The following is a 14,159-nucleotide window of genomic DNA, read 5'->3' as shown; positions in this document are numbered from 1 at the left end:
AATCATAAACATTAAACATCGTAACCCTAGCCCATTGACTAATCACTAATTATCGCCCGTGTCATTAATTCTTACTCTTTCAATGAGTCTTGCGTATTGTACAATATTATAACAATATTAGGTATCTCAAGTAGTCAAGTGTAACTTTCCGAAGCGCAGCTGTTTGCGGTGATAAGAAAGTTATTAACGATCGATATATTTTAATATATACATTTACGGGTAACGATTGTTGTGCTTACAATTAGACGATGTTAAACTGGGACTTGCTGTAGTAGTTATTGCCTGAAAACCTAATGTCCACCGTGTATTTTGTTTCCATTCGTTCGCTCGGGATGATGTTATTTGGCTTTTGGTTAACGTAATGCAGTGTGGGTTTGATAAAAAAAAAAATGTCGACTTGGGACGCCAGTGGCTCGTTTTGCTTCGAGACGATCGACCCGATGCGAGACGTACGTGCTGGGCTGGTACGCGAAGTGGGCTCGTTAGCGATATGGTCTGTGTCCTCGTGTAAACCCGGTAAATTATACTGCATTATAAATTATAATATGGTTATTATTATTATTATTGTTATTTTTTACTTAGCAGTCGGTGTCGGTTTGGCTCGCGATTGTTAGGGCCCTTGCTGTAATTTTAAACAACGAGCCCGTTACAAACCTCATACAAACTAAAAATGCATGTGTTAGGTACTTTAAAAGTATACAAAAAAAAAATTAAAATTGTACATACTTTTTTTTTTTGTTTTACAAATGCAGATACACCTAAAATTCGGTTGTAAAATAAAGAGTAGGTTATAAACACCAGTAATATTGTTATAAATTATTATTCTAATAATGCCTGGTGTTTTTAAAATTTATTGATGAAAGATATTAAAATATCAATAATTTTATCTTTGTTTATGAACTGAATATCTTTTTCAACAAACAAATTAAAGAACATATTGTTGGCTTATAGATCTATGTTTGGTTTTTACAATTTTTACAATTTTTTTTTTTAATACTTGTTCATAATCTTGTGCACGAAAGTATTAGAACGTATTTGAATGCTAATCATAGCATATATACAATGAATACAAACCAAATTTTGTATAAAAATAATTTGAGATGTCTGAGTTGCTATGGGTTGCCAAAATTGAAAAATGATTTATATTTTATAAATTGTTAGTTAATTTTCCTTAACTCTATAAAATGTATAATAATAAATTTTTAACATCATCAATTTACGATAAAGTAGGAGAGCGAAGAAAACGCCAAAATTCTAAATGTATCTGCCTATTAATAGGCTTGATTTTGACAATATCCTAAAAGCAAGCGTATTGTATTTTTTAATTATTTGTATATTACCTATTTTATTAATAATTTTCAAATAAAAATATTTGTGTACCAAGTAAATTATCATTTCTTTTATAGCTACAGATTTCTATTGAATTATGAGTAATTAATGATGGATATACTCTATGATATACTTGATTCATTTTTGAATTTTTCTTGATACTTAATGTGAAAATTAAAATTCTACAACTCCAATTATTTTTAATTTAATGTGGTTTAAGTACTGATATTTTTAATTTTAGTACAATATTATGAAGATTTTTTATTATATTCAAAATTTAGCTACAGTATCTATACTATAATGTGGAACAAAATAATATTAAATATTCAGATGTATTTATTTACATTTTAAATAATGTAATATTATAAGGTGATTATTAGGGTGCAGATTTTGTATGTATTTACATATTTGTCGCAAATGATAATATTCGAAAGATTCCTTTATAGAAATATGTTATAGGACTATCTGATTATTGTAAGCTATGGTTCATATTACATATTTTTACATAATTTACTTATATTACATATGTTTGTAAAATATTCAACTATTTACAAAATTAGTACTGTATTGCCCATTTATATTATGTGTTTTTATCTTCTCCAGTCCGTGTATGTATGCTATTAATAATCGTGAGTTTCAACTCTCCATAGTCCACACCACGTGATAATAAAACTAAACTAACCTTGCGATACGCAAACTTCTTTTGAATTTAGTCTTACTGATTTAGGGTTTTTTAAATTTGATCCTATAACTTCTGTTGACATAAAAAATATATTGTATCCTAATTGACGTCGATTTACTTTTGACAACTTAAAAACGTATTTAATTGTCAATTGTTTTGTTGACAATAAAAAATGTCATAACTCCAATGAATGATTACTTAATTTGAATATATTCATAATTAATAAAATAATAATCTAATGTAGTGTTGTATAATTTATAATTACGTACCTATACACTTATTTTATAATTTTTTCTAGAATAAAAACATTTTTTTTTTTACATATTTTCTATTTTTAATTGCATTTTTGGATAAAAATAAATAAATATATATGTATATATTTTTAAATTTATAATACATATAAATCCGCACCCTAGTGATTATAATATTGAAGTTTTTGCCCTCGACTATGACACCATGGAAAAAATATTCTAGCATAATATATATTTAATTTAGAACTGTTTAATTTTTCATTGGTATCACTAAGTAGTTAATTGTTATTTAATTATACAATAAATATAGAATATTAAAACCAAAATCAAAATATTTATTTTTTTTTAACATTTTTCATAAATTAATTTAATCATTTTTCAATATAAATATTAAAATATTAATATTTTGTTCAAAATAAAATTTTAAACAATAAAAATTAAAAATCACAGTATAAAAAGCAAATATATTTAAAATATTATTTGCCGGGGATAAACCTGCATGTGTTATCTCCATCTTACAAACATACTAAATAGCAAATTTGTATTCAGTAAAACCAATTTGTGTGTTTAGCTTAAATATTAAAGTGAAATGACCTATTATTAAAATTAAAGATAAGAATATTATTTGTATTCTCTTGCCAGTATTTTATGAAAATTAAATTTTTAACTGAATTATGAGCATTTTCTACATATTAATATTTACATACTCATAACTTGCTTAAAAATTAAAATACATAAAACACTGTGATAGAACAAAAACAATGTTCTTAAATTTAAGTTTGATAATAGATCATTTCACTGCATTTAAGCTAAACACACAAAATTGGTTTTTCTGAACAAAAATTTTTCAAGTTTGTAAAACACAGACAACACAATAAATTATTATTGGTATAATAGGTTATTATAAAATAATAACCTATAATGGTTATTATAGGTATTTAAACTGATGGCTTTTGAAATAATAGCAATGAGAATCACACAATACCAATGATTGGTTAATGTATAAATATATTTAAATAAATAAATAAATTAACTACGTTCATCACAAACCAAAATCATTTTTTTTTTTTTAGGTTTTGGCGTTAACCAATTAAGAGATGAAAATATAGAAACATACTGGCAGTCATGTGGTCAACTTCCACATTTAGTTAATATTCAGTTTAGACGTAAGACTATTGTGAGTGATGTATATATATATGTTGACCATAGAATTGATGAAAGCTATACACCAAGTATCATATCAGTTCGTGCAGGTAAAAATTTTAATGACTTACAAGAAGTTGAATTAGTCGAACTGTGTGAACCATATAGTTGGATAAGAATAAAGATCAAGGATGTCCATAGTTTATCATTGAAAACTCATTTATTACAAATTGCAATTTTAAAAAATCATCAAAATGGAAATAATTGTCATATTAGACTAATTAAAATACATTCACCTATTTCGACAAAAGATTTTCTTCTTGGCAATTTTAGCACTGTGGAAATGAGACAATATACAACTATAAAATAAAAGTCCTAATCCTATTAAGTACAAAATAATGACAACATATTTTAAACTAAATAAATATTAATAATAATTTGTAATCTTAAAAATATACATCAGCTTTAATGATAAATAATATTGCAAACATTTTCCCATCCTAACAAAATACTTAAGAATCGAAAAAAAATTAGTTGTTTAGTATCTTTTCGTCTACTCCTTTATACATTGTTATTAATTTTATATTTATCATACATTTTTTTTTATACATTTTTCGATACACAAATTTATATTATATGTATAAAAAACAATTATGTTTTTAGTCTTAGGCTAAGTTTTCTATTTTATATAGAAGTATATATTATTTATTTTTAAGATTTTTTTTTTCACTATTTTAAACATTTCTCTTTATTTTATTCAAATAATCTTATCATTATTAATATAATATTAAATATTGTTTGTACAAGTAAAATATATTAAAAGTTTTTAACAAAGTACAATATTGTGATTAATAGTATGTTGGCTTTGTTTATAACAGCTTTGTTGTATTATATATATATTCTTAGTAATTTTATCCTCTATAGTATTGTATTAAGCAATTTCATCACCAATATTTCATACTTCAAGTAGGTTGGTATTAGATGGACAATTTTTGTGACATTTTATTAATGCTATTTTGAAATCATAAAAATAATCCTTATGCATGTTGTTTAAATTTTAAAATTTGCAAGCAGAATCAATGTAGTCTTTATTTTTGACTTTAAATAGTGTATTTTTGTATAATTATTTATACTGAAGAGTCAATTTAGTAATATTAATAATTTCAATCAAATTAAATGTATATAATCCATGCATCATTTTTCTGTACAAATTAACTTAAGTTAGATAATAAGGTATGATTTTCAAAAAGTATACTATTATAAAATTGATACACGTTTATATATTTAACAAAAAAATATTAGAGAATTACATATTAATTGCATTAACCTGCTTTTGGTAAATTATTATTAATTTTTTTTAAATTTAATAAAATTAGAAATTAATTAGGTACATATTCCTATGTAGTTCTTATAATTAATAACACAGGAAAAACATATTTAAAAATAAATTACTAGTGTTGGTATATTAAATGAAGAAAAAAACTATACAACGAGAACTGGGTAATAAGTAATATAAAAATGATAAGATAATAAGTTAGTTAAATATATTGTACTTACCAGATAAAAACTAATAGAATACTTAAAATACTATGATGTATTATATTATTTAAAAGTAACTATAGTTACAATTTATTATTATAAGCTAATTTAAGTTAACTATAGAGATATAGATATCTATAGTTAACTATAGATAGAGAGAAGATGGCCTGGCAAGTTACCGAGTAAAACTCGGTGACCTGCTCAAAATATAGATGGTTTTGAATGTTAGGTTGTATTTTTTTTTTTTTTTAGTAATTAATTAGTACAAATATTAGTTAAAAAGATGATTGAATTAAATTATTTAAATTGTACAGTAGTTATAGCTGTAATCAAACGTCATCTAAAACTCGGTAGGCTGATACTTACCAATTTGGCGCTGAATAGAGGTCTGTATACAGGAGTACTAGTTTAGAACCAAATGAAAACAGTTTATAAAAATTGAATGGTATTAATATTTGACAAGATTTTGATATAAATAATTATTTGTATTTACACTTTCTAAGTATATGGTTCTAATTAGTGTAACTTTCTGTTGTTTTCCATGTACCATGCAATGTTTATCACTCATCATACAAAAATATTTTTATTTTAAATATTAACTTTTTATATTTTACTCTTTAGTTGCAATTTTTAAAATATTTGAACACACACTGTAACAAGTCTCTAAATTACATAAACAACAGAATCAAAAACAACTAACAATTAAAATAGCCTTATAATATATAAGTTCAACTTGTGTCCAAATTTTGTTCACATAATTCCAAATTATTCCAATAAAGTGTGTGAGTACCAACGACTATCAATTTTAAACTTAATCCTTAATAAGAATAATATCATTCATAGGATTATAGTAAAGCAACAAGATTACTTATTAGAAGTCTTATAGAAGTTATAGTATTGTAGTAATTGGTCAAAATATTTAATGTAATTATTCTTTATGTTTAAATTATATAAATTTTAAATAATATTTGTCTAAATGAGAATAATTTTTAATTCATAATGTATAGAAATAGGAGATGCATTGAAACAAAATGTTATTGATCAAAGAATGCTAGAACTCATAAAACATTAAAAGGTAGATAGTTAAGGTTGGATAGGTTAGTAGTTTAATTGTTAAAATATTTTGCTTTGCTAACAATTCTAATATACAATAACCTAATGGACTACCTTTATAGTTTAGATATTGTTTCTATCTACATTAAGTTATTTATCTAAGTTCATTAAAACTCTAGATGTAATGTATTGATTTTACAATGATGTGCATGTATTATTGTGTGTTGTATAGTAGAATAAAATACTCTAATCTAACTTCTCAGGTGGTTTCTGGTAGTAAATTAGATGTTATAGATACACTTTTGTGGTAAAATTCCTATAATTTTTTTAAACAATTAGGAAAACATTTAGTACAAATGAGGAAAACAATTGTTTATCCTAAACACATTTTTAAAACAAATTTGAAGTTATGCATTTGTTGTTCAAAAATGATAACTGTAGAAATAGAATGGTCTTATTAGTATTTACTAGACATGGCGTTATTTTCAAAATATTTTAGCTATGCTATTTATTTATTTTTTAGTTGGTTTTTAATTTATATTTTTTTTTATCAGCTTATCAGTAAAATAGCATAAAAATTATAAACACAGTTCATATTTTAATAAAATCACGAAAATTTCCAAATTATTTTGTAGTTAAAAATTTATAAAATGGATATATCTCACCTATAATTACCACTTCACGTCTTCACCATTCACCTCTCTGTAATTGTATATTTTTATGTTGATCAATTATAATTGCTTATTATTTATTTGTATTCTTAAATACCTATATTATTGTTAGCTTTAATTTTGATTGTAGTTATTATTTATGTAATTACGTATCGTAATGTAGGTATGGTTGATCGTTCACAACTTGCTGTGTTGGTTGGTATGGTTAAGAATATTTTTAATGACTCCGTTATAATGGACAATTTTCTTGAGTATCGTTTTCTCTTATGTATTCTATTATTGTTTCAAATTAGCCAGATACTGAAGTCTGAAGTATTTATTCTATTAAAATTTCCTAACTCCGTCTTCAAGTCATGATGCGTGTATCGCCGGAAAATTGTTCACCTAATTCTACCTGCCTTATAGTAGGACACGGATGTTGTTGCATTTACAACTTTTTTCTTCTTTTTCAATTTATTGCTAAGTACGTTTTAAATGCGTGTCATGTAAATACAAACCAAAATCTAAAAGTTTTAAGTGCATTTTTTTGTAAGTTTGACAATTTTTGGATTTTTATCGCAATTTTATAGAATTTACATATTTATACAACTTTTTTGGTTATAGTCGACTTTCAATCGTCGTAACATCTATATTATCTTATAAAATAAAGATAATTTCAAGTTTGTAGGTATTTAATACAATACAAAAATAATTTATGAAATGTGACTATTTTAAAATTATGCGATATATTGTATAATTTGTTTTTCAGCCACCCTGAAATGAATACTGAATATAAAACTATTATTAAAATCAATGATATACTGAGTGGACAAGGAAAAGTGTTCGATGGTTTACGTTTACCCGAAGACTCGCCAATAATCAATTAACCTTATTTTAAATACGTTCCACTTACATCAATAACCGACGTGGAACGAAGTTTTTCGAGACATAAATACATATTATTAGCTCCAAATCTATGAGGGTTTGATTTTGAAAATTTAAATTAAGCACTTATAGTGCAACGCAATGATATATAATATAATGCTATGATGGTGATGACATGATTTTATGATGTCTAATAAAGTTGTAATATACAGTAGCGCAACCAGAGGGGGGGGAGTTAAGGAGTTGTAACCACTCTCAAAATTTCTCAAGGCCTAGTATAATAACCTATGTACCTACTTATCTTATGTAGTTATTTATATATATTGAATTAATGTGAACCCCCCCCCCCCCGAAATGTTTTTCTAGTTGCGCCCCAGTAAATTTAAAACATTTATAACAAAACGCTGTTATTTTTTAGTGCATTATTTGGTATTTTTTAGTGTAATACTGCAATTAATTTTCCTAGTTTTTTAGTTCTACAACATCCGTGCCCTACTTATTAATATAAAAAAATACATTTATACAACAATAACAATAATTGTATACAACGTATACTTCTCATACTTGTTTAATGAACAAATATAGATTTTGGAAAATAAAAATTACACACATATTTTATAATCTTTTGGTGGTGCCAAAATACATATAAGATATAAACTTGTACCGCCCAATTTACGCTACTGATCACAGTTACGTTTAGAGTTGTTAGATTATTATTCGTGTCTAGATGTGTAGAAAACGATAATATACCTAATGATCAAATGTAACTGTGGACAACGGTGAAATCGAAATCATCGACATAAATTTTAGTTATAAATTTATAATACTCTATTATAGTTATTTCATTAGGTATGGTTCTGCGTAAAATCATGATAAACGATAGTATGGTGATTCTTTTATCGAATAATACTCAATACTCGTTAGTAGGGCTGGGATTTCAATGTCCTTAAAAATCGCGAAAAATGACTTTAAAAAAATGCAAAAATGATTTAAAAAACTCAAAAAATGCATTGAAAAAAATGTATTTAAAATAAATTAAAATTAAAAAAAATTACATTAAATGTACATAAATATTTCAGCAGCGACTTTTACATTGCATACCTTACACAACAACAAATGCACGCAGTCGACTTGCCGTCGAACATTTTACTTTCGGCATTATAAAATAATTTAAATTCAACTTTACTATTAAACGATAAACCTCGCACTAAACGATGTGACCTGGTGTGATGTGTCGTCGGACGTCGTTATCGATTTTATTGCTCTAGTAGATCGCTACGCTGTTTAAGAATATATACAATATAAATTTAATATTTAAGAACTGTAGATAAGAAATAGGTAATTTGGGTTTTCATATATTGATAGCATATAAATATTTTATATTATAAATCTATAATCTATAATTTTAAATACGCCAAAAATAACTTTAAAAAACACCTAAAATGAGAAAAATGACTTAAAAGTAAAAAATTGTCAAAAAATGCAAAGTTAAATGTCTTATTCTAATTTAAAAATACCTAAAACATATTTGTAACAAAACGAGCATCATACAGAAAGATTAAAAAAAAAATGCAAAGTGCATCGAAATCCCAGCCCTACTCATTAGGTATTTCAAAATCAATTAACTAAAAAATATGTTGTTTTATTTCAATTGGAAACAATGTAAATAAATATTTTCAATAACGTTAATAGATATTTAAATAATAATAAGTGTAATTCCATAAAGTAATCACCCAGTTTATACCAGTAATACATAATAATATTTCAAAAATTATAATAAAATTTATAATGAATTGGCTAATATTTTATATATTATTGTAAAAACATAAATGGTTTAAAATAAATTATTTTATACAATTTTAATTATTAGGTACTTTTACATAAATAGAAAGAAGAAAAACAATTTTAAGATATACAACTATTTTAACTTATTTATAAACATTAAAAAGGTTTATACAATAAATTTGTCATTAAAACTAAATTAAATCGGCTATTAAAATACACAACGGCGTAGCCAAAAGAACGGGAGAAAAATTAAAATAAATATAAAAATCAAATCTATTTAATGCCAGAATATTTTCATACAAAAAAAAAGTTTAAATCGGGAAAATCGTGAACTTATTTTCTTTTTTTTCCTATAATATAATACCTACTTTGTTTTTATTTAAATTAATTTACAATAAGTAAGCTATATAATATAAATGTGAGGGAAAATACGTTAAGGAATTTAACATTAGAAGCAGTTTAACATGAATAAATTAAATTGTGTGTAAGGGAAATACGTGTTATGCATTTAGAAAATCTGTAGTCCTTCTGGTTCATTCACGTTTAAGGCGTTTGACTGTATTTTCCAGTTTACAGTTGGAATGCAGCTGAGCATTAAGGCTATTGACATATGATATTCTGTTTGATAGAGAAGGCGCGAATAGTATGTAACAGTTGTTTATCTTATGGTAGGGTTAAGTAGATCGTTGTGATATTGGAACGTACCAAAGGCATTGGCATTCGTAGGCAGATAGCTTGAAAAGCTTGAATGGTTCTGGGGCTTACTAGTTTGGTAAGCTCCAAAGTAAGATACCACTAAATAAGTTACACTAGACTTTTGTACAAAATTAGACTATATGAAATGTTCATTTATGATTTGTAATTCATTTAGCTGTTCAAATGTTTGTGTTTGTTTTTGAAGCAGGGGCCCCAAGTGAGTTTTGTCAAATGGTAGACTAAGGTAGGTATATGAGACTTCTCTTGTATGAAAAATAATTGCATTACAAGGTTATGTGAAGGCAATTTCCAGGGCACAGGGTAAAAGTGATATTATTAATGATTTGCGATGGAAAAGTTCTGTATTAGTAGAATTTTTTAAAATTTTTACCTATAACAAATCAACAAAACCGAATTATTATAAGACATTTAAGATTTACATTATAAAAATATTACATTTTTTTGAATTTGCATTAATAGATTTATTTTCATTCTTCAATTGATCGTCGATAGCTCTTCCTCAACGACATTCGAGATTGTCGACTCCATGAATAAGTTCCAAACGCTAATATTAAAATTCATGTATTTATTAATTATTCGTAATGGTTTAGTACGTGCTAAGGATATTTAAATATTATATTAAATGATTAAAACAGTTTTACGAAAAGTTATTATTTAATTTATTAAGTACATTAACGCATTACCATATTGTATATATTCTTCTTTACTGCAGAAAACCCACCAACAGTAGTTACATCGTTATGTTATTCATGTTATACGACAAACAAGATTTGCTGAGTATTCTTCAAACGTTTCCAATAGTAAGTTGTTGATGGCTTAGCCTCATGCTCTGATGCTCTGTGAAACCAATTAAGTAGGTACTTCCCATTTACAGATTTGGAATGATATGAAATGCTTTTGTATATGTTGTTTAGAGTGTTTAATTTCCACGAATAAGTTTGCCCGAACGAATAATTATAAAAATAAATTAAATTTGTACAAAATCAGATATTATAAAATAATACCTATAAAACGGATTTTTATTATGTATTTAAACAAATCGTCAGTATATTAAAAAAAAAAAACATATACAAATTTATATATCATGTATAGGTATTATATTAAGATATACATATTATATAGGTATCAAAAATAATAATAACATATTTAATGATGTATATAATGTATATAGTTGAATATCACACAAGATATTTTTATATAATATAAAATTTCTTATTTTCTGAAATTAGAAATAAAAAAAAAAAGACCTACGATATTATTTTTTAATAGCCCATTTAATTAATAATTTTTATAATAAGACGTGTACCTAATAATTATGTTTCTAGTATAAGATATCAGTAATTAGTACACTATTTAACTTATTATTTCTTAAATTAACGTGCAATTAAAATATTTAGTTAGTTCCTAATCTGTACTGTTTTTGATAATAAAAACATTAAATAATGAATTATAATAATAAATTATATAAACATTCATAATACAAATAAATATTAAAAGATGTGTACTTAAAAAAAAATTGATAAATATTACAATACAAGGTATACCGTAATAATAAAATATAATAATAATTCAACAAATACGACGCCTTTAGCTATTAAGGTTAAATACAGTTAACTTTTATCTCGGTCAAAAATTTGAAACACGGAAAGCATGCTAATGTAATAAGAAGCAATACAAAAATATTACAAAAAACTTTATTTAGAAATAAATGCTTAGTAAAAAAGCATTTACCTGTTATCATTATTGAAGATTTATCAAACAGAGACGTGGGTCACCAATTTGAGATCAAAAGAATAATATGTACAATATTATTATAAATATACGATAACCTAACCTTTAGGCAAAGGTAATAATTTTGACCAAAAAAATAATAGTCCGTTTGGGCGACTATCATTTGTACTGTTTGGGCGGGTGAAATTGTTTTTCTATTAATGTTGATGCATACGCTCAAACAGACCATATTTTGGACCAACAGTCTACATCCATAATTTATTTATAAAAAGAAAAAAAACATTCATGTTTTTATATAATATACCTTAATCTGTTAAACATACAAACATGTAATATTTCGTATAATGACTATAATATGACTTATAAATAACACCAAACGACAAACGAATAACGATAAAATTATTTTTGTATACGATATATAGCACAACACACCATGCACACACATTAAATTCGCAACACTAGTTATGATTTTATGAATATAAAAACGTATAGGAACTAATAATATAACTTAAGAAAACTGAAGAGTTTGATAATTTTTTCGATATTCAAACGACCTAGAATCTCTGTAACTACTTTAAAAAGTCTTTAAAAACTTGATAGGCCGATTTGTGACTAAGGTTTGTAGCTATTCAACATCACACTACAACCCTTAGGATTCAGATCATACGAAAAAAAGCCAAAAAGGACGCTAAGCGAAAACGAATTATTAGCGTTATTGCACCAGTTGGCGTTGTCATGCGGCGGACCAGGGGCGGCAATGTCCGCAATGCCAGTTAAGTCCGTTAAACAAGAGCCTTGCAGATGTCATATTCGTCGGTTTTATATTTCGAGTATTATTATTTTTTTTTACTCTTGAACATTCATGTATTAAGTATATTAGAGGTCGTAATTTTTAGGGGCAACGAAGTGGACAGCAAGTAAATAATATAACAATATACATTTTTATTGGTTGATAAAGTGTAATTAAGTAGACATACATTTCTAACAGTTTTTACGAGGCCTCAAATTTTTAACAATTTGTTCATTACAAATTGTTTATATTTTTATCATGCTTTCATGCTTTCTACCGATCTACAAGTTTCTACTGCTTTAGCCAATTTTTAAATGCATGAACAATAATAAATAATATTCATAAAATGTTAATTCTGATACCGAACATATGTCGGTGATTACGTAACAAAACTTCTCAAGTGGAATCGCAAAAATATTATATTTGCTTGGGTAATGGAGAGTATAGATACTGAATGTGTATAATATATATTATGTAGTATTAAAGAAAATTGAAATATATTTACATAAAGATGAAATGTCCGCTGCTCTAGCAATATAGACTATTGCATTGGTTTACAACTGTGATTTCTGACAAACTGACAATCTTGAATGATTTTCGACGGAAAAGTAACATTTTTTTAAATTTTTACCTATAACAATTCAACAAAACCAAATTATTATAAGACATTTTTAAGATTGAAATTGTAAAAATATTATATTGTTCCTTACATTAATGTTTTGCATTTCGTGTTTTTGACTAGTTACTCGTATACGTTTTAATAGATTTATCTTCATTCATCCAATAGATTGTCAATAGTTCTTCCTGTCTTTTTTAATGAAAGCTGAACCCATTGCAATTATTTATTAATGACACTAATAAGAATAAACTTTAATATAATATATTTTATTAACAATTTATTGATTTATCCATAGGTAGATACTAATTTTTTTATCATTCATATTTTTTATTTATTAATCAGAAAATGTGAAATATGCGATTTTAGTCAATCATTTTTATTTACTTTTTTTTTTATTTTTAATCAGTTTATTACATTTATAAAAACATATTATGTTAGTTAATTAAATTTGTTTTTGCATGTTATATATAAATGTTAAGTTTGCATTTTCAAAATTTTCTTCATAATAATTTTATAAAAATGTTTAACATTATACCTCTAATTGGAATTTGATGAAAAGTGAAACAGTATTAAGTTCTCCAAGAACTCCTACTCATTTGGGAAATTAAACATTTATGATTTTTAAGTTTTTAACTCAATACTTTATTTTGAAATATAGGCATATATTAGTTTTATGTGTCATTATAAGTTATAATTTATCGTTAATAAGTAGTGATTACATTTAATCAAACAATTAAAAACCAATAGTATTTCGTCTTAAAATAAATATAAAATAATTATTTTTAAGTTTTACCTATAATCATAATTAAATTTCAAATATTGATGAATTATAATTTCAACTATTTTGCTTATAATAAACTAAGTATACGCAATTTTAAAAATTTATGAATTATACATTTTTGTCTAAAATGCTTTTCTTGGAAACTTAACACTTTATATACATTATACTTTATAATTTTGTCACTAAGCTTGAGGTAATGCTTCT

General features: G+C 24.9%; 1 protein-coding gene across 1 annotated transcript; it reads left to right on the top strand.

The window, feature by feature from the left end:
* Nucleotides 1-389: 389 nt before the first annotated feature.
* On the top strand, nucleotides 390-3,775 carry LOC113558540 (anaphase-promoting complex subunit 10-like). The gene is made up of 2 exons (XM_026964027.1): nucleotides 390-516; nucleotides 3,336-3,775. The coding sequence occupies exons 1-2, from the start codon at nucleotides 390-392 to the stop codon at nucleotides 3,773-3,775; spliced, it is 567 nt and encodes a 188-aa protein (XP_026819828.1).
* The last annotated feature ends 10,384 nt before the right edge of the window (nucleotides 3,776-14,159 follow it).

This window comes from Rhopalosiphum maidis, chromosome 3, assembly GCF_003676215.2.
Source record: "Rhopalosiphum maidis isolate BTI-1 chromosome 3, ASM367621v3, whole genome shotgun sequence".
Classification (NCBI taxonomy): Eukaryota; Metazoa; Arthropoda; class Insecta; order Hemiptera; family Aphididae; genus Rhopalosiphum; species Rhopalosiphum maidis.
Note: the sequence above shows the minus strand (reverse complement) of the source record. Positions and strands in the feature narration are given on the sequence as shown.